Here is a 20150-nt window from a genome sequence, read left to right on the forward strand (position 1 = left end):
ATTCTAAAAATCACTTTTTAATTTGACACTTAGCAATCAATAATATTCACAGCATGATAATAATTAATGAATTAATAACTTTTAATAAACAGTTAATTATTATTTAAGTAGATAACGCCTTTACAAAGTTATGAAACTAGAAAAACATTTAAGAATATTTAATAAAAAATATAAGTAAGAAAATAATTTATTAACTAGTGAGATTTTTTAAGAATATTAATTATAAGTATTGAAGATCCAATTAAACCAATAAATAATCCAGCTCCAATTAATTTATGTTTCTGTGATTGGTTCTTAGTTTCATCGGCCTAAAAAAAATTAATAAAGCAATTAATAATCAAAATATTTATAATACTGAAGTTAGTAGACAACAGACAATTTTTTTAATTTTTGTATTAAATTTTTTTCATAATAATTTAACTGCTATAAAATTATAAAAAAAATTCCTAATGTCTGTCAATTTCAGTGTCATAAGTATTTAATTATTGATTAAAATATTTACTTCAACAATTGTCACCAATTGACGTATATCTGATTGAAGATCATTTAGTTGTTGAATCGCACATTTAGTCACCAAATGAAGTGCCTCACTTGCTCGAACATTTTTATTCAGATCAATTACAAAGTCATCTGTTAGCTTAGACAATTTAACGCGATTAAAATTTATAAAAATTTGAAGAAGTGCTAATTGTTGGTGTGTATTTTTTAACATGTCCGTCAATTTTTCTTCTCTGCAAATAATAAATTATAAAAAAATTAATCATTAATAAAAAATAAATGGCATTAAAGTTAGAAGTCATATGATCGTTTAAAAAATTTTTTTGACAAACAAATTTCTTCCCAGAAATTATTTTTAAAAAATTTCATTTTAATTTTTTAAAATCTCTACGTGTCAATTTTTTTGCCATAATTTATTTATTAAAAAAATTATTAAATATCTGCTAAATTAATTTTTATTAAAAATAATTCTAACAATCCAATTGTCTGTTTTACCGTTAACTCTGAAGTTAGCTGACAACTGATAATTTTTTTCCAAATTTTTTAAAAAATAATTTAATTGCTATAAAATTATAAAAAACTTTCTAATGTCAGTTAATTTCAGTGTCATTTTTATTCATATTAACCTGATAGTTGAATTGTCAATCAAAGAATTAAACTGCAATTTTGGTTTACGTAATTTAAAACCCAGTTGCTTGACAATTTTGTCAGCAAGTTCTTCAGAAGCACCTAGTGTCATAAAATCTTCTTTTGATAACTCGGACAGGACTGATGTTGATATATTACGTTTTTTGAACTCTGGTATCAAGTCAGCGGCCTCGAAACCTTCGAGTATCATCGCTGTTTGTTGAGTAAACCCAAAAACATCGTCACTTGGTAGATTCATCTTTTTTTGTCTTATTTTTTATTTGTTCAGTTAATGTTGCTGTTTTTAATGTAATTATTCACAAAACATTTGATGAAACACAAGAAAATACATCAGGAGTACATGACAGCGGAAGATGTGAACGTTAACAACTGTCTACAATAATAATAATAAAAATAATAAAAATAATACTGGGACGATTCCAAATTCCACGACATCACTCTGCTATCTAGTGAGGATTTTTCGTAGAAGATTAAATTTGATTTCTATCGGTAAATTACCGTCATTTTATTAAAAAATTAAGATGATACTATAAAGTTAACGATCAGCTGTCAATTTTAAAAATTTTTTTAACAAATTAATTTCAATAAAAAAATGCTTCTAAAAATTTTCACTTGTAATTTTTATTAATTTTCACATGTGAAACTTTTTAATTAATTTTTTTTTATAATAATTTAGTTGTTATAAAATTCTAAAAAAATTTATAATATCTGTGAACTTCTTGACATTAAAGTTAGCAGCCACTTGATAATTTTTTAATTTCATTTTCTGAAAAACTATTTTTAAAAAATTGCATTTATAATTTTGTCAATTTTTGTTTCTTATTTATTTTTGCCAAAATTTTTATAATTTTAATTTTTTTTATTGAAAAAATTATTGCAAAAAAATTTCACTTTTTAAAAAACTTTAAGTGCAATTTTTAAAAAGTATTTTTTCTACTTGTAATTGATGAAAAAAATTGTTAAACGTTGCCTAATTTTATTATTATACACTGACCACCTAACCTAAATAATACACTTTCCAAACAACAGCAACAACAAATAGCCGTGAGCAGTGTTTTGTTTATTCATCAACTTAGTAAACAGGTAAATTATTAATTATCAATTATTGTTTGATTATGAAAATTAAATTAATAATAGTGAAATTAGCGGTCAGCTGTCAATTTAAAAATTTTTTTAACAAATTAATTACAATAAAAAAATGCTTCTAAAAATTTTCATTTGAAATTTTTATTAATTTTCACATGTGATCTTTTTTAATTAAATTTTTTCTTACTAATTTAGTTGCTACAAAATTCTAAAAAAAAAATTTTTAATGTCTGTCAACTTCAGTGTTATTTAAATTAGCAGATATTTGATCATTTTACAAATGTTTGTAACAATTAAATTACAGTAAAAAAAAATGCCAGAAATTTAAAAAAAATAAAAAATGCAATTGTTTTTAAATAATTTTTTGGAGCAAGTCAGTTTGTTGACTAAAATTAAAAAATGATCAAGTGAATGCTAACTTAAATGTCATTTAAATATTCCAATTATTGTCATTAATTTAAAATAATTTCTAGAAAAATAATCATTATGAAGACTGCACCGCATCAAAGATTAGTTATGGTTGGTGATCGTGATGGGTAAGTCTGTATACATTTTATTATTAGTTATAAAATTTTAAATAATTGACCCATTAATTATTAATCAATTGTTTATTTTGTTCTAGATTATTTACAATTTATTTTAATAATCTTGAAATTAGCAGACATCTGATAACTTGTTTTACGGATTTTATTAGGGATTTTATTTTACAGATTGAAAGAGCTCCTTAGACGGCGCCTTGTTGAATGCGGATGGCGTGACCAAGTTAAAATAATTTGTAAGGAATTGATCAAAGAGAAAGGAAATGATATCACCTATGACAGCATGTTGTCAACTGTAACCAGCAGAGCCCGTACTCTTGTACCTGACTCAGTTAAAAAAGAGTTATTGCAAAAAATAAAAAGTCAGTTGATGGCTCAAGAAGAAAAGCTGAAGATTTAAATACTTAAATACTTAAAAACTGTAAATACATTTTTTTTACTTCAGTAATCGAGGAAGTATATTGTTATTCAATTATTTTCTGAGTTATTCAGTTAAAATTTATAATAAATGATGCTATTTTATAAGAAAATAAATTATTGAAATATTTTTCTGCAATTATTCTATGATGAATGACTGATGAAATTTTAATTTTTTTTTGTAATTTTTAAATTATCTGATAAACTAAATTTAAAAATATTTATAGTCCAAAATACAAGTGATTGATTAAAACACTATAAATTTTTAATTTTATCATCAAAATAAAATAAATAAAAGTTTGAAAAGTATATACACGAATAATTACTAAAAAAACAACCAGTAATTATCTAAACTATCATAATAAAAAATTAAAAAAAAAAATTTCGTCATACTTGAAGATAAAAACAGTGAAAAAAATTAAATTTGGGTATATATCAAAATTTATAGTAATAAAGATCGTTTGCATCAATAATTAAAAAATTTCAAGTTAATTAAATAAAAAAAAAAAAAAATAAATACTTATTTACAAAAATTTTTTTTCACAAATTTTTCAATTTATTTAAAAATATAAAATTTAATTATATTTAAATTTCGTCTTTTTTTAGATTTTTTTTTGAAAAATATCGATGGGAATTAAGAAAATAATTTTTTTATTTCTAATTCATAAAAATGAAATTAATTTATTGGCAATGTAAAAAAGTAAAAACATAAAAACAATTTTTTATTTTTTTTAATAATTAAATTTCAAGTAAAAAATTATTAAAAAAAATGTTCGAATTTTTTTTTAAATTTTTTCGTAAGAATTTTTTCAATGAAAAAAATTTTAGTTTCGTTTTTCATTAATCATTAATTAATAATGAATTGCAAAAAAAAAACAAAAAGTAGTTGATTTCAATATTTTTCGAGGAAGTAAACAACTGAGTCCATATAAGGGAGTGTTACAAACTTCCGCGTTGCGCAGAACGTACTGCGCAACATGGCGTGACTGTCGATTTTCAATTTCCAACGGTCACTCTCAAACCTTCGCTAGCAGCAGTGTCGACACGTCGCAGGATTCAATCTTCGGAATTAATTAATTAATTAACAGGTTTTCGTGATAAAATTAAATAAAACTTTTACAGAATAATGTTCCTTAGCTTCTGACGTACAATCGATGATAATAATTTCGAAAATGCGGAAAAGATAAGTATGAAAAAAAAACAAAAGCCGATCGAGTCACTTTTACATTATTGCGTCGTATAGTTCTCGCGTTGTCCGCGGTTTTAGCCATTAGTAGTAATTCTCAACAGTCATTTTCATTTGTTTTAGAATATTTATTAATTACAAATTATGAATTCAAAGTATTTTTTATTTTTTTTTGAGTGAAAAGTATTTTTTAGTATGCTAGTAGTCCGCGCCGCCATTTTGTCAAAAAAATTTGCCGTGTTTCATTTTTTTTTTTTTTTTCAATTCAAAACACTAGTGCGGGTATAAAAAGTGTTTAAAAATTAAGTAAGCCGACATCTTGAAATGTTTAGAATTTTTTTATTAAAAAATTTATTACAAATAAATAAAAAAAAAAATTTTTTTTTTTTTTTTTTTTTTTCAAAAACTTGAAAATCTTTAAGAGTAATTAAAAAAAATTTTATGACATTAAATTTAGATGAAAATTAATTTAGCACATTTTTAATAATTTTATGACAAATAAATTATGATAAAAAAATTGGCATGTAGAAATAAAAAAAAAAAAAAATACAATTTTTTTAAAATAATTTTTTTTTTAAATAAAATTAAAAAATTGTCAAGTGGCTGTTAACTTTATGACACTAAATTTAGCTGTTACTTTATAATTTTTTTAATTTTCTTTAACAAATAAATTGTAGCAAAAAAAAAATTATTAAAAAAATATACTTGTAGAAATTTTAATAAATTAAAAATGCCATTTTTTAAAAATAATTTTTTGGAAAAAAAATTTTTTTTTTAAATTAAAAAATTGTTAAGTGACAGCTAACTTTAATGTCATATATTTTTTTGATCCAAATTAATAAATATAAAAATTAGAAACGTCGGCTAACTTTAATATTTTATAAAAAGTGAATAAGTAGTGGCAATTATTAAAGAAGATAGTGCTTATGAACATGATCAAAAAACTGTATGCTTTGTAAAGTAAGTATTTAATTTTTGGATTTTTTTTTATTAATGACATTTATTAATAATTACATTTTTTTGCTCTATAGGTACATGCGTTGGAGAACAGTCGTGACATCTAGAAGCTCATTTTCAAAATATGAAAATTCAAATAGGTAATATTCTTTGTTAATTATGACTAAATGCTCTGATGAAAAATTCAAGTTTTTAGAAATATAAGAGAATAAAAAAATTTATAAAAAATATAGCATTTAAAAATTATGAATAATTTCTAATGGTTACTGGCAGGCAAACTAGAATAAATCATTTGTTGCATCGGTTTTCTCATAAACTGAACTGATGTTTGTCAGAAAATAGTTTACAAACTTCGTTATTAAATTATTAAATCATTTATCAAGTATTGAATCAATGATTAAATATTCAAAAGGTCTAGGGCTCGACCTTACGTGCCGACTTGTGTCAATAAGCTTCTTTGAGTAGCAAACTTCACTCTTCACCTTTAAATTAAATCATAATACGTACTTAAACGTTTCAGTTATAAATTAAGCTAATTATTTTTGATATTTATTTAAAAATTATTTCCTATTAAAAATTTTCTATAAAATTCATTCAGAATACTTAAAACAATTTTAACAGTCAATCCTTTTTGATTATTAAAAACATTAACGCTTTTTGCATTTATTCAAGTAATTTCTTTTTATTATACTAAAACGGCAGCTACCATTGTTGAAATGCTTATTAAGAAAAGAAAAACTCTTCAAGTACTTAGATTACAATATCACGTAACATAAATCCTCTAAGGATTGCAGTAATGGGCTATAATCATAAAAAAATACTATTGAACTTTTTTATAACTCTTGTTTTTTATTTCTTTTTACGCATTATAGATGCAGAAATCTCCACTGTTCCTAGTTTTATCAGCTATAATTATCAATTATTAATTCAGCTGCACCATGGCCGATCGAAGGATTCATCAAGATCTTCTACTGGTTCGTTATTTTTTTCTTTAAATAAAATTTTACAATTTTAGTATCTAAAGAATAATTTTTTAGTTTTATTGCGTGCATTACTTCAGATAAAAAATTTAATGCTCGCTTTTAGGTGTTTAAAGTCATAATCATAAAAAAAGTCATTTTTTATTTTTGATATTACACTTACAATTTCCACGGATAATTTTAAATTTAACTATTCATATCACGTTTTACAAATTTTTATTATCAATAACTTATATAGACAATTTAACGTGGTTTGAGTCATGATTCAGTATAATTTAAAGTAAAACTTTTTATTATTTAAAGTTATTAAGTTATATGTATATGACAAGATAAATTAAGATTAAGATCAAGCTTTCGAAGACGAGAAAGGATTATAAGTTCTTAATGAGATTTAATAGTGCGGTGAGGGTGTTATATCTTGATGTATAAATCACTGGATGAAATCCATTTGCGATTATTGATGGGACTGCTTGATAGATATATAAATATCAGAATATAATTGAAGGATTCACTTAACAGAAATAGATCCAAGTATATATTCGGGTAATGTATTACAGTAAGAAGAGAGGGATAATAAGTTTTAACTGGAACAAGATCTTGGTCTCAAGTAAATGGGAGTGTAAGTAGTGTATATATGCATATTAGGCAAAAGAGTGTTATCTGTTAGGATAATAACGCTTGCAAGTCCAGGAGCATCGAACAAGTTTCATGAATAGCTGGGTGTAATATTAGGAGGTACTTTAAAGGGTAAAGTTACACCAATAACAGAACTGCAGACGCTCGAAGCCTGATAGAATATGCAAATCGCCTGTCTAATGGCCGGGTAAGCGTCCTCGCTTCTACACGGGGATTCTCAATGTTTTAAGTACATTTTCGTTAATTATTCTCTTTGCTTTACTTTTATTAATTCACGAATAAAATTATTTTACTTTTACACTGATAAATTCCGTTTAACTTAAATAACCTTTATTTATTTACCGTAATTTTTATTTTTTCTTTTATTTTATCACGGTAATATCTTTCGCGCTATTCGAAATTAGATAACGAAGGGTAGTCAGATCTAGCTGAGAAATGTTTCTGATCAAAAAAAAAAAAAATATGCTATTAAATTAACAAGTTTTGATATTTATTATCATTTTACTACAATTATTTTTTAAATGTTACACAACTTCTAATTGTAACTAGTGGAAAAATATTTGCTCCTGTTTTTATCACGAAAATTAACTGTTAGAGTTCCAAACGATTTAATTAAATCGTTAAATATTTCATAGCACTTTATTTAGTTGGCTAAATGTTTACCCCTTAATTTTATTACCGTGAAAAGCAAACGGTAGTTTCGATGGTGAATTTTCGTGAATCAATAACATTAAAAGCCTTTAGTACGCTTAGTTGTGAAAACTTGAGGCGATATTTTCGAATTCGAGTGAATAGAATGGACCCTCAATAATTGCCTGATAGATTCAAGGAACAAACTTAAACTTACTAAATTGGTGGAACAATGTCCAAGGACAAAGAGTAGAAGAGGCGCGTACCTTTTACTTGCTCCTCTAAACTCTCTCTACACTTTATACTGTTTCAATGGTAGAGAACTCTTTGAGTATAAAGGGATAATGCTATAGTTTGCGAACAAACAAACTTTTGTCATCCTCCAGAGTTACGTTTTGTCAATTGATGTCCAAGTTTAATGTTACTGTCTCTTGAGAGAGTTCTGCATTCTCTGCTCCTATTTAATAATTTATTTATATATCAAATGCTTCGTTTTATGTAAGCGGATCCATAGCAGGCAAAAGAATGAAAATTGAACTAGAAAACAAAAACATGTACAGTAAATAGGAAAGTATAATGAAACAGGATTATTGTCCTTGTACTTCTTCAGAAGTAGATGCGGATGTGATGAATATTTTATCGTGGAATTTATCCTTACAGCTTATTTTTATTCTACTTATTTTTATGTCAATCTCGATTCGTTCAAAGTCTGCAGGTAGTTCTTCGGTATACAAGGCGGAAGAAGCTTTACATATTCCAATAAACTTCTCAGTGCGTACATGTATACTTGACTAGAGACGAAGGAAATAGATTAACTTAATTATTTACACTGCATACTTCAGATGCAGTCGCGCTGTACGGGTTTCAAGAATTGTATTGAAATTTTTAAGTGATTCACCGGTTAAGTTTTATTCCAACTTTTGTAATTTTTTTTTAGGAAATGCATTATTAAAAATTCATAAGCTAACGATTTAACGACGAAATTTTTAGAACAAAATTTACTGTTTAAAAAACTAAAAAATATGCTTCAATCGCAAATATACATAAAGGTTAACTTTTTAATAAAAAAAACATGTAAATTAAAAAAAAAAAAAAGAATCGTGAGTTGAAAAAAAATTATTCATTTCTTAGTTTTTTTTTTTGTCAAAATTTTATATTTTTTATTTCGACTTTTAGTAACATTTTAAAGCTTTGTTCAAAGCAATAACTTTAACCAAAAAATTCACTGACAAATTTTTAAAAATCTAATAATTGTAAATCTGAAGTTTAATATTGATAAAAATAGAAATCCTAAGAACAAAAAGTATATTGAGACATTTAACGGTTATCTAAAATTTTTTTTTTTAAATCGTAGTTTTACTTCTATACTTGAAGTTTAGTCAAATAATTGTCGAACATAATTCTGAGATTAAAAACGAATAGATGGAGTAGAAAAAAAGTGTGAGGGAGTGAGAGAAAGTATGGGAATAGTATAATAGTTAAAGCTGACTACATTCACCCGGTTTATTACTCGTGTTATTTTTTTTTCTTTCTCCCTTATTCGATATTATGGTATGCGCTGTTCTCACTCGTTTTCACCCACTCATTTTTCTTCACGTATATTTCTACTCCATTTATTCTGTATCAGGAGCGATCTTTTCATTCTGCTGAAAAATCTATTAGCGAAATAACCAGAGCTTGCGTTATTCCAGTTCATTCGGGTCTCTTTTATGCTATGGCTGTGTTCAGGCTGTGTTCGATAATATGAAAGACATGTTTTAGCTAATTTTTTCCTACTAAACTCGATGTGTTTTCCTAGTTAGAAAATATTTCAAAATAAATTCTGATATACATTAATTATTTTTTATGAATTATCAGAATCAGTTTAGATTCTAAAATATCGTGAAAATATTTTTTCTTTCTCACAAATTTACTTCTAATTTTTTAATAGTTATGTGAACAATAAATAGTTGTAATAACTATTTTAATTAGTTACATCAACTAAATAAAAATAGTTGTCCCTTTATAGTTATGGCAACTTTTGGGATTTTCTGGGAATTTCTCTCAGTGTAGGCGGTATCTCGTAGCATCAACTTGAGAGGTAAATCAATTGACGATAAGCACAGTCGTGGAAACTTCCAGTCACCTTGTATTGTGTAGATAAAGCCGAAAGGTCGGCATTCATTTGGTAAAAGAGAAAGATAATAAAATAAAAGCTCTGGTTGCAATAGACCCAAGCAATTTACCAACCGCGTATACGACTAACAAAACAAGTATCACAGAAAGGTGGGTTTTATCGCGAATTATTTATTCACCAAGTTAGCTTTAATTTTTTTCGTAAAACTGAATGAGAAATAAGGAAAACACAGTTGGTGCCGCCTCTCACGAATATTTTTTTACTTTTCAATTCTACTTTACTTTTAAACTTTATTTATTCAATACATATCGATCAATTATTCATTGATTTTATATTATGGACACGCATTAATTTAACTTGCTAATTTTTTTTTCATTCTTAGTCTGAATAATTTTATTATTTCTAGACTAAAAGAAATATTTTTATTCATTTATTTTTATTATATAAATTGAAACACGAAAAAAGACTTACAGCTTTTTTTTTTTTTTTTTTTTTTTTTTAATTTAAAAGCATAGAGAGATAAAAATTTGACGTGAAATATTTAAGCTATTTAATTACAACGTATTTTATAAATTCAGTGGTGAAATTCAGAAAATTAATTAGTGATGAAAGGTCACTGTTGAAATGCCCGACAGCAATAAAAATTATTTTTATTTGTAATATAATATCTCAATGTCATTTTGAAACAGTAATTGTGACTGGGAGCGGTAGTAAAAATTTTTAAATTACATGACAAATAAAAATTTATTGTGAAAATAAAATTGTTGAATTTTCCGTGGTGGTCAGTGTGAATGAAATGCGAAAAATCGAGGCTGACGTGCAATTAGTGGTGGTGACTGGAAATTGTCGTGAACATCGGCCCTGCGATCTATAGACTCAATATTTTTTTTTAATTTTTGGTTTTTGCCCTTCGGACTTGTGAATTTTTTTATTTCTTACTGATCGTCGCCTTGGCCGCTTTCTCATTTGTCTCTAATGACGTGAGTGTACTGGAAAATAATAAAAATAATACAAGAATTACAAAAAATAAATAAAGAGTAAATATTATTTATTTTTACGTTAACTAAATTTGATTAATGTTTTGTGAATTTACCGAGTTCTTTATAAATTTTCCAATAATTCATGCGAATGTTATGTAATTACGTAATTGAATCTTATTGAATAAAAGTCTAAGCGGAATATTGGGTGAATTTACACGACGGTGAAGTGAATTCTCTTTGTCTTCTTGCTTCCTTTAACTTGATCAATTTTCTCTAATGAGACAACTTTCCTATTTATAAATATATGTCTATAGAAGTGAGTTTATATGTTGTGCAGTGAATGTATTTTATAAATGAAATGGAATCACGGCTCCGAAGATATTAAATTGTCGACGGTTTTTCTCAATTATTTTTTATTTACAATTATCACTACTGTCTCCTCCATTCATTCTTCAATCTTCAATCTTCTCTTAGTTTGTTCTTATTACTTGTAACTTATGAACTACGCGCTGTAGAAGTTTTTAGTACTCTAATTAATTAATAATGTAGATGATTAATATTTTTCTGTTTTCTCTGAACTAAAATAATTATCTGAAGAAAAATTAATCATAATACTCACGAGTATTTTAAAGATATTTTTTAAAGAAATTGCGTTGATTTTATCTATTATTTTATAAAACAGTAATAAAAGAAAAATTAATTTTCTCTTTTTTTTCCATCACGAAAAATTAATTTTTTTTTTCATCAAACGTATCAAGTGTTAAGAAACATAAAAAAAAATAAATACACAATTAAATAAAAGAAAATAAAATTTGTAAAAAACAGACTCGTGAAGATGTCTGACGATTTTCTTTACTACTACTGTTTCTTCGTAGTTTCCTCGAGCTGCGCACTTGGATCAGCGAAACGAAACAAAGTCCGAGATATATAACAACTCGAGTAAAGTAAAAGAGGAAAATAATAAAATAGTAAGAATTAAAAAGATAAAGTAAGAACGAATGAGTACACTCGCTGCCAACATCACCTTCGTAAGAGTTTCTACTTCTTACTATGGTAATTAAATCAATTCTCGCGGTGCAGAATTAACTTGAGTTTTACTCGACTAGACTCTCTGATGTGAAATTCTCATTTCTGCCAGCGCGTAAACAACTCAAGAATCCGATACTTTTGAAACATATACAACAGCTTTTCTTTTATTATTTTTTTCTGTCTGCTGTAGCTGTTTTCTTTATTTTATTTTCACTCCAATTGGTTCACTTTCAACAGATAGATTTTATGTACACAATATACAATGATCATTAATGCTATTAAGTATCGATCTGTATTGAGTGTGCTAGTAAACATTTGTTGTGTTAGTTTTTATTTATATTGCAACTAATATTGAAGAAAAATATCTTAGAGGCAAGGCAGAAAATCTAAAGAATTGCCGGTCAGTGTTTTTCTGGAAAATTATTTTATTAACGCTCCCATAAATTCGCAAAATTTGAGACTTTTTTTTTATGATAGTTAAAATAACAGTGAAATTTTTGAACATTAAAATTTTTCTCTTTCCTCTCGGGTTTTATTTTTCTTGATTCGCGAATACATTTTTTGAATAACTTCGAACTGAAGATCTTGAAACAAAATTTAAAAAAAAAAAAAAATATTTTTCTTGATTCAAATAATTTATTTTTAGTGCAGTGATTTATGTCTCAATTACTAAATATTTTATCACTAAATGAGAGTACTTTAATTTATTTATTAGTTCATAATTAAATAGGCTTGATACGATGTGTACTCAATAATAAACCATCCAGAGCAATGATTATTTAGATTCAAATGTTTAATTAGTAATTTAAATAAAGAGCATTAGCATATGTTCATTTTATCAGTTAATGTTGACAGGTCATTGATTTTTAGTCCTTGAAAAGTTTGTAATTGATTGGGTGCCTCGTCGAGTGTCGTTAGCAATTATTGGAAATTCAAGTGTCGCGTATCATGTTTATTAAATAATTACTTTATTATTTTATACTTTGTCAATCATTAAGTTGAAAATATTTTTATTTAAAAATTTAAAAATTTATTTCGCTGGACTTTTTAATTTATCGCCAATTTTTAGAATTAAAAAATGATATAAATTTAATTGGATCATTCGATTTTGTCCGGGATTTATAGATGATTTGATTACTTATAATATCATGAATAAAATGTGTACACGGGAATTCAATTTATTCGCATTATAACTTTTTGTTTAACGATAAGCTTATTTATAAACGCTCGGTTTTTTGTTAACCATGTTGATGGGTGCTCGCGTATTTCAACTGGATCTGTGTTTACTGAATTGTCGAGAGCTTATTCCCGTTGTATATTTAGCATTCAAAATAAATGAATGCATGATCCAAAGAGAAAATTTGGAAATAAAGCTCGGGATTTATTTAGTTTTATTATTGGTACAATTGAATAATTTTTAAGCGTTTCAGCAGACTGTAATTAATTTTAGATAAATTTATTTAATTTGGATTAAGGCAATCAAATTGAACGAAATATTTTTGGTAATTTGATAGCTCTTGATTAAAATTAAGTTAAGCATCAAGTAAAAAATTAGGAAAAGGGTTGACACTGAAGGCCAGCTTAAAATTGCACTTTTGACGTTTTTGAGCTCTTCGAGCTCAAAATTCTGATAGAAGTTTAAAAAAACACTATTTTTTTAATTTTCACACCTTTTTTTGATTTAAAAATTTTTATGCATTTTTTTTTAATTTTCAACAAAGAAAATGATAAAAAATGAATGTTTTTTGTTGATACAGAATTTTAAATTAGAGATATTTTTTAGCATTAACGCTTTCATCAGCGGTTGATGAATTATTAATATGCTTGAATATTAATTTCTAATAGTACATCCCCGTTTCATCCTCATGTGATATAAATTTCATGAACAGCGAAATATTTGGTAGCTTATTGATTTTGCTTAAACATATGTTTTATTAGCGTGATTTACCAAAAATTTTTGCAGTATAATAGATGACTTTAGTACACAGATAAAAAAGGTAACGTAATTCAAGAAAAAAAATTTTAACCCGAAAGTTCGATTTGAAAATTTTTTTTCGTAATAGACTAAAATTTTCTCAAATCAAGAAACATATATTGGTAAAGCTTAAAGAAATTTTTCTATTTGATTCAAAACATGTTTGAAAATAATTCATTTCGACAAATAAATCATATCCTAACGCGTGATGTTTTTAATTTCACACCTCAAAAAGTTCTTTAATTAAAAACTGAACTTGTAGAGCTTTTGAAAAAAGTTATCCATGTATCATTTATTGAACGATAAAAAATATCGATTAAAAAATTCCGTATGAAAAATCTGGATTCAAAATAAAGTTCCAAAACTAAATTATCCAGATAATGCAGTAGGTAGAATACTCTTGTGATTTTGAATAAAAAATTAGTATTTTAGTATAATAATGGGAAGTAAATTTCTCGGGGGAGATGCACGCTCGTGATCTTTACATATATACTCCTCACTATTATCTCGATTCTCATCTATTCACATGTCCGCCGACATTGGTTGCATTTTCCAACTGGATGCAACGCAGCTGGTGCAGCCTGGGGTTAAGATATTCATGAGTCGATCATAAAAGATGCAGTCCAATTTCCACCAGAATTCGATGTGTTGAAACTTATATTATTTTATTACAATTTTTCCTATCGTCATTTTTTTCAATACCTTCATTTTTAATTTCAAACTTACACTTCGGTTTCCCTCAAATTGTAAATTACAAATTACGTTTTCAGTGTTAATAATAATAACTAATAACTAAAGTTTAGTTTTCAACGCTTACGCATTTTTGTATTCAATAAACGTTTAAAAATTTAATCAACGAGTTTCAGAGAAAAATGACCAAGACTTTAAGTAATTTATAGCTGTACTGTATCAAAACTTTTTTTTTAATTCGTTTGATGAGTTTTTTTTTTTTTTTTCTTTTAAATTGTGCAAGAATTTTTTTGCGGTTTATTGTGTAGTTTTTTTTTTTTTAGAGAGAAAAAGGAATAGAATCACATTCATAGAATGGTTGTATCAAAGAAATCATATCTATTGTAGACATCTGTATTTTATGTCAAAAGCTCTACGCCGTTCTGGTTGATACTCTGGCATTGTGTTGTATACACCACCACATTATTCTATCTCTCTTCTTTCTTTAAATTTTCTCTCTTTCTGTCCTTCTCTTTGTATCTAACTACCGATATAGCCTGACCTAGTTCTCATTTGTAGTCCCTCGGCTGAAGAGGAAAGCCCGTATGCACTTTTAGGTCCCCGGGTTCTGATAACTGATATTTACGTATTTTTAGCTAAGAATTACGGAAAACTAGGTTATTTTGTTCGCCACTGGTAAATTGAATTGTTAATAACAATTAAAATAAAATTTTGATTTTCTTTTTATTTACAAGAATTTTGAAAAATTTGAAAATTTTTTAAATTGTTTATTTTTATTAATTAATAGAGTCAGGATTAATGTGTTTAATGCAACATAAAAAGAGAAAAATTATGTTAATTTATACTTAAAATAATAGTGAAGCTTTAGACATAAATTAACTCATTTATCAGGATCACAATATCTTGCGGTAAATGGTATACATGCAAGCCGAAAATCCTGTGGTTATTCGGCTCAATAAATAGTGCTGGTTATTGAGATTATGTGCGATCAAGTAAACGTCACTTGATATTAAAATTTCACCATGATTTATTGTTATATGATAATATAGTAATATATTTGTTGTCCGTAAAAATAACATTTTAGTGTTAAATAAATTTTAAGTATAAAAAATATTCAATTTTAATACTTCTTGCAAAAAGCTTTCAGTTTTTTTAGTTTGACATTATATTACGCAAAAATACAGGTAATTTTGGCACAAATAATCCAAGTCACAAATAATGTATTTTTATTTTATAAAAAATTAAATCACTATCGAAATAATTAGCAAAATAAGCGCGAGAAAAGTTTTCTTAGCTTTATCATATATTAAATCTCGGACATGGTATCATGAAAAGAATTTGAAGGAATGCCTTATCATCGAACTCTTGAGGTCACGCGATTTACTCTACTTTAATCGTTTCTACGAATTTCATACTGCATTTATATATCATTAGTAACATGCTATTATTCTATTACAATTATTTTTTTTTCATTGAAAATAAAATGAGTCTTGTGTACCTTTGAAAAAAAACTGATGGTATAAAGAAGAATATTTCAAAAATACGCCGTATTCTTCAAAATTTAACAATTTATTATTTTTTTTAATTGATTTGAAAGATGAAAAGTTGAACTAAGAAAATTTTTTTTTTTTTTTTTTTCAAATTAATTTTTGTTATTAGCATATTGCGAGATCCTCTAAATATTTCTAGTCAATAATGAATGATGAGAAGTAATATTAAAGTCATATAGTTATCTCGTAACATGATGTGTTCAATGCTCAGCATACTAAACACGTGAGTTCATTAAATGTAAATCACACTAGACTGTATTTAATTTCAGGATACGAGTATAATGTTACCTAACTAATTATTTCTAGTTCATTCATGCGCATGCTAATTTATATATATATATATATATATATATATATATATATATATATATATATATATATATATATATATATATATATATATATATACCTATCAGTCCACATATAATCTCATTAACCATTGTAAACATCATAATTCTGAGTCTGCTTAAAAATGGATTTTAATTAAATTTAGGTGTGAGCATTATAGTTTCCCTGAGGGATAACGTAATATTTGTAATAATTCATGATTATGAAATCAATTGTTGGGGCTTAATACAGCATTTTAGAAATATATACGCGTTTAAATATTTTGTAGTGTGCTAAAAATATTAAATTGAATTTTTGAAAAATGGTAAATGATTAACACAAAATAGTCGACTCTTTTCTAAAAATCAATAAATAAAATATCTCCTCAGAGAAAAGCAGAAAAAATAAAGAAACAAGCTTAAAGAAGAAAAATAAGAGGACATGAGATACCTAGTGTAGTACAAGAACCGAGATACTATTTGGTTTGGCAAATAGGACTCGCGAGAATACTCACAGGTAAAATTCTATTTTCAGAATAAAACAAGTGACAACAAATATCTCGAGGGAATTTTTTAGTATTGTGTTCACCGAAAATATTCATTTATATCATTAGACCTATTTCTTATCTTATACACCAAGTACTTTTCTTTATAAACTGGAGACATATTTTACTTTTATAGATTCAGTATTGGATATGAAAGATAACTGAAAGAGATAGAGGTAAACAAATGTTATTTTAAAATATACATGATCTGTTTACTTAAGCTTCACGTTATGTTGACCACTGTCACAATACATCCGCTAAGCTATATCAAAGACTGACGTCATAAAAAATATGACGCTTAAATGTGAGCGAAGGTGTGAGGAATAGTACATTGGATGAGTGGGAAGATATAAAGAAAGTTATAGCGTGATCATAAGTATGCATTCGTCTACACAGAAAAATAATTTTAATTTTTCTCTTTGAAATGAACCGAAAAATTATATTATTACAAAAGCTTTTTTTAAGCATTAATTACACAAAAACTCTTCGTCTGATTTTTTTTAAGTTGATTAAAATAATTATCAAATTCTGGGGATTTCTTTTTTAAATGTTAAAAAATTTTACCTATACTGAAAAATTAGAAAATTTATTTTTCTCAAAGTTTGAGTAAACATTTACCAGTCTGAAATAATTTCTACAAAATACAATAAACTGTGTCGTAAATTCAGCATTTTATGATAAGCTCTATAACATTTATAGTAAATAAATATTGAGAATAATGTGTTTTATCGTTTGCATTTGTGACCAAAGGCTCCCACAGGAGATTATTACCAAGTTTATGCAGTTCACAATCGTTTGTTTAACTTTCCGTCTCTGTGAAATTTCTTATGTTTTTCTATAAAAAAAGTTATTGTTATTTTATCGGTTAGGTCATGGGATAGGTTAAACTTTGGAATTGATTATTTGAAACCACAAATAACATAATAATTCTCGAGCAGAGATATGCAAACAAATAAACAAGAGCAGTGGATATCAGAATTAATTTGATAACTTAAAAAAAATAATGAATTATCATTTATGAATTACGATTATAAATAATCTAATATAATACATCGATGGATTTTATCTGCATAAATATATGGATATTTGTATTTATCAAGTACAGTAAATATACAGCGACATCAACAATACATATACATATATATCAATAAGCTTATCGATAATTGTCTGATACTGATTAATCGTACATAAATAGAATTGTCCGTTTGTTAAGAGGATATGGACACAGTTTGATAACAGCTGAATACTTGAATGGATTCTGTGAAAATGTCCAAGTTCGCTGTACTACATTAATCAAGCGACTGTTGTGGCAAATAATTAATTCGTATCACCTGAATATATATGCAACGCTTTCCAGGGATATGTCTCGATTCAGTTCACCCGCCTTTCTCTTCGTAATTATAATAATAATAATCATAATTATTATTATTATTATTATTATTATTATTATTATTATTATTATTATTATTATTATTATTATTATTATTATTATTATTATTATTATTATTATTATTATTATTATTATTATTATTATTATTATTATTATTATTATTATTATTATTATTATTATTATTATTATTATTATTATTATTGGTGGATGTCATAGAAATCTAACTATTGTATTTATCCTCATGACGGAACTTTTGGAAAATTTTATGTTTTGATTTAGTTTGTCAAATTAAGTCATAAAATGCATTTAGATCAAAAGTTATTCATTTATGTATACGAATATGACCAGTGTAAATTCCACAATTCTTAACCAATTTTCATGAAACAAAATTCGTCGGTTAGTTTAGAAAGGGTTTAACAATTTAAATAATTAATTTTTGAACTATGTAACTTATTTAATTAATTTAATTCATGAAATCTTTCATGAAAATTTTTCATATTTTTAACAAAATTTTTTTGTTGCATCAATTTCTAAGACTTCTCTAGTTTTTAGGAACGAAAATAATAAATCTACTTTTATTTTGGCTACCAAACGGCTCTTTTTAAACAATGAAATATTTTTTTTTTGCACATAACATATTTTCCATTGAATTAAAAAATCCTATCATTGCAAATTAAATTAAATTAAACTAAATAGTTATTAATGAAAAGTTATAAGTTATAATTAATTTATCGTAGAATACAGGCGAACAATTTCTAATTAATTAAAACTTTGATTGTACAAATTTCGATTACTATTAAAATAAAATCAAGAACTCGAGAAGCTATTTCGTAAGGACGTTAATTGCATCCGTGTAAGTTTTATCTAAATATCTGATCGGAGTTTAATTTTATTGAATCTTTATTATACATCCTCACAATTTGAGAATCAAGATTTTATTTCACGCTAGTTAGAGACTGAGATAGCGACACTTGAAAGTCGTAACACTAACATGAATGTAAAAAACAAGTGGAAGAATGTTCTATCAACAATAACGCGATTAAACGATCTTATGTAATAAAATTATCAAAGTTTGGAAATGAAATTCTAAAGCTAGACAACTAGTTAGATTGGAAATTTTTTAATTATGTCCACTAGTTTCACTAGAGGATATTTAAAACACTGGTATGAATAATCGCTGACAGTCGGGAAGCCAGTTAAATTGAGAAAATTACTTGACAGATGGAAATGTTTTAAACGAGTTCAAAACTTTAACATGGATTGAATTGGAATTAGAGGAACGAGAGTAGAACAAAGAAAACAAAGTAAATAAAATGATAAAAATAGAAGAAACGAGGAGGAATTAAATTTTGCTATTAGGCATGTATTGCAAGTCTCGTGTGATTTGAAATCGATACGAGTACTAGAGAGAGGATTGAACAAAAATGCGCATTGGACTGTGACGGTTATCGTCACTCGAGCACGCGTGGAAAAAAAAAAAAAAAAAAAAAAACTATAAAAGTTACGAATGCTGTCGAAACCCGTGTGATATTCAATTGAAAATCATTTCGAGCTTGAGTTATAATTTTTTTATTGCACCTATTTATTTTTCTTGACTATATTTTTTTTATTTCCATTCCAATCACAATTGAATGTAAATATTGGACAGTTTTTGAATAAAACTTTCAGGACTTTCGTCAATTGATCGATTACTTTAATTCACCTTTTTTTTATTTATCTCGTTACGTGCTTCAGCTCTACTGAAGTGTGCAGTACTTTAATTAATTTTCTTGTTGGAATAGAACTCGCGGGCAGATTTTTTTACCAATCGTTGTTGTGTGTTTATTCAGTCAAGTTTGTAATTCTCGTATTTACAACCGTCGTTGTTAGAACTTGTGAATTGGTTTCTCTTGCGTACTGCCGGGCCAATCGAGCAAATGAAAATGAGTTGAGTTAGAAACACAAAACCAGTTCAATATGCAAGGCAATCTCG

The 20150-nt window shown here is 26.0% G+C and overlaps 2 protein-coding genes and 1 long non-coding RNA gene across 3 annotated transcripts; 2 read left to right on the forward strand and 1 right to left on the reverse strand.

Annotated features, from left to right (window-relative positions):
* Positions 1 to 60: 60 nt before the first annotated feature.
* Positions 61 to 1541, reverse strand: LOC141536271 (uncharacterized). Its single transcript, XM_074256675.1, has 3 exons — positions 1125 to 1541; positions 503 to 731; positions 61 to 308 (listed from the first exon to the last, which is right to left on the reverse strand). The coding sequence occupies exons 1-3, from the start codon at positions 1382 to 1384 to the stop codon at positions 195 to 197; spliced, it is 603 nt and encodes a 200-aa protein (XP_074112776.1). The 5' UTR covers positions 1385 to 1541; the 3' UTR covers positions 61 to 194.
* Positions 1542 to 1973: 432 nt separating this feature from the next.
* On the forward strand, positions 1974 to 3318 carry E(y)2 (enhancer of yellow 2). The gene is made up of 3 exons (XM_074256676.1): positions 1974 to 2229; positions 2706 to 2768; positions 2943 to 3318. Exons 2-3 carry the CDS (start codon positions 2719 to 2721, stop codon positions 3169 to 3171), a joined length of 279 nt encoding a protein of 92 aa, XP_074112777.1. The 5' UTR covers positions 1974 to 2229; positions 2706 to 2718; the 3' UTR covers positions 3172 to 3318.
* Positions 3319 to 5284: 1966 nt separating this feature from the next.
* On the forward strand, positions 5285 to 6299 carry LOC141536487 (uncharacterized). The gene is made up of 3 exons (XR_012480735.1): positions 5285 to 5334; positions 5406 to 5471; positions 6204 to 6299. It is a non-coding gene; the product is annotated as an uncharacterized LOC141536487 (long non-coding RNA).
* Positions 6300 to 20150: the final 13851 nt, after the last annotated feature.

The sequence above is a fragment of the Cotesia typhae genome, unplaced genomic scaffold (assembly GCF_013202065.1).
Source record: "Cotesia typhae breed Kobodo isofemale line unplaced genomic scaffold, CoteBio_Ctyphae scaffold_152, whole genome shotgun sequence".
Classification (NCBI taxonomy): Eukaryota; Metazoa; Arthropoda; class Insecta; order Hymenoptera; family Braconidae; genus Cotesia; species Cotesia typhae.

What these genes read in the sequence shown, in the direction of transcription:
- LOC141536271 (XM_074256675.1), bottom strand. Translation starts at nt 1,384, where the DNA reads ATGAATCTACCAAGTGACGATGTTTTTGGGTTTACTCAACAAACAGCG. An exon ending in ATTGACAATTCAACTATCAG is followed by an intron (nt 732 to 1,124) that starts GTTAATATGAAT and finishes TATTATTTGCAG; the next exon opens with AGAAGAAAAATTGACGGACA. An exon ending in AATTGGTGACAATTGTTGAA is followed by an intron (nt 309 to 502) that starts GTAAATATTTTA and finishes AATTTTTTTTAG; the next exon opens with GCCGATGAAACTAAGAACCA.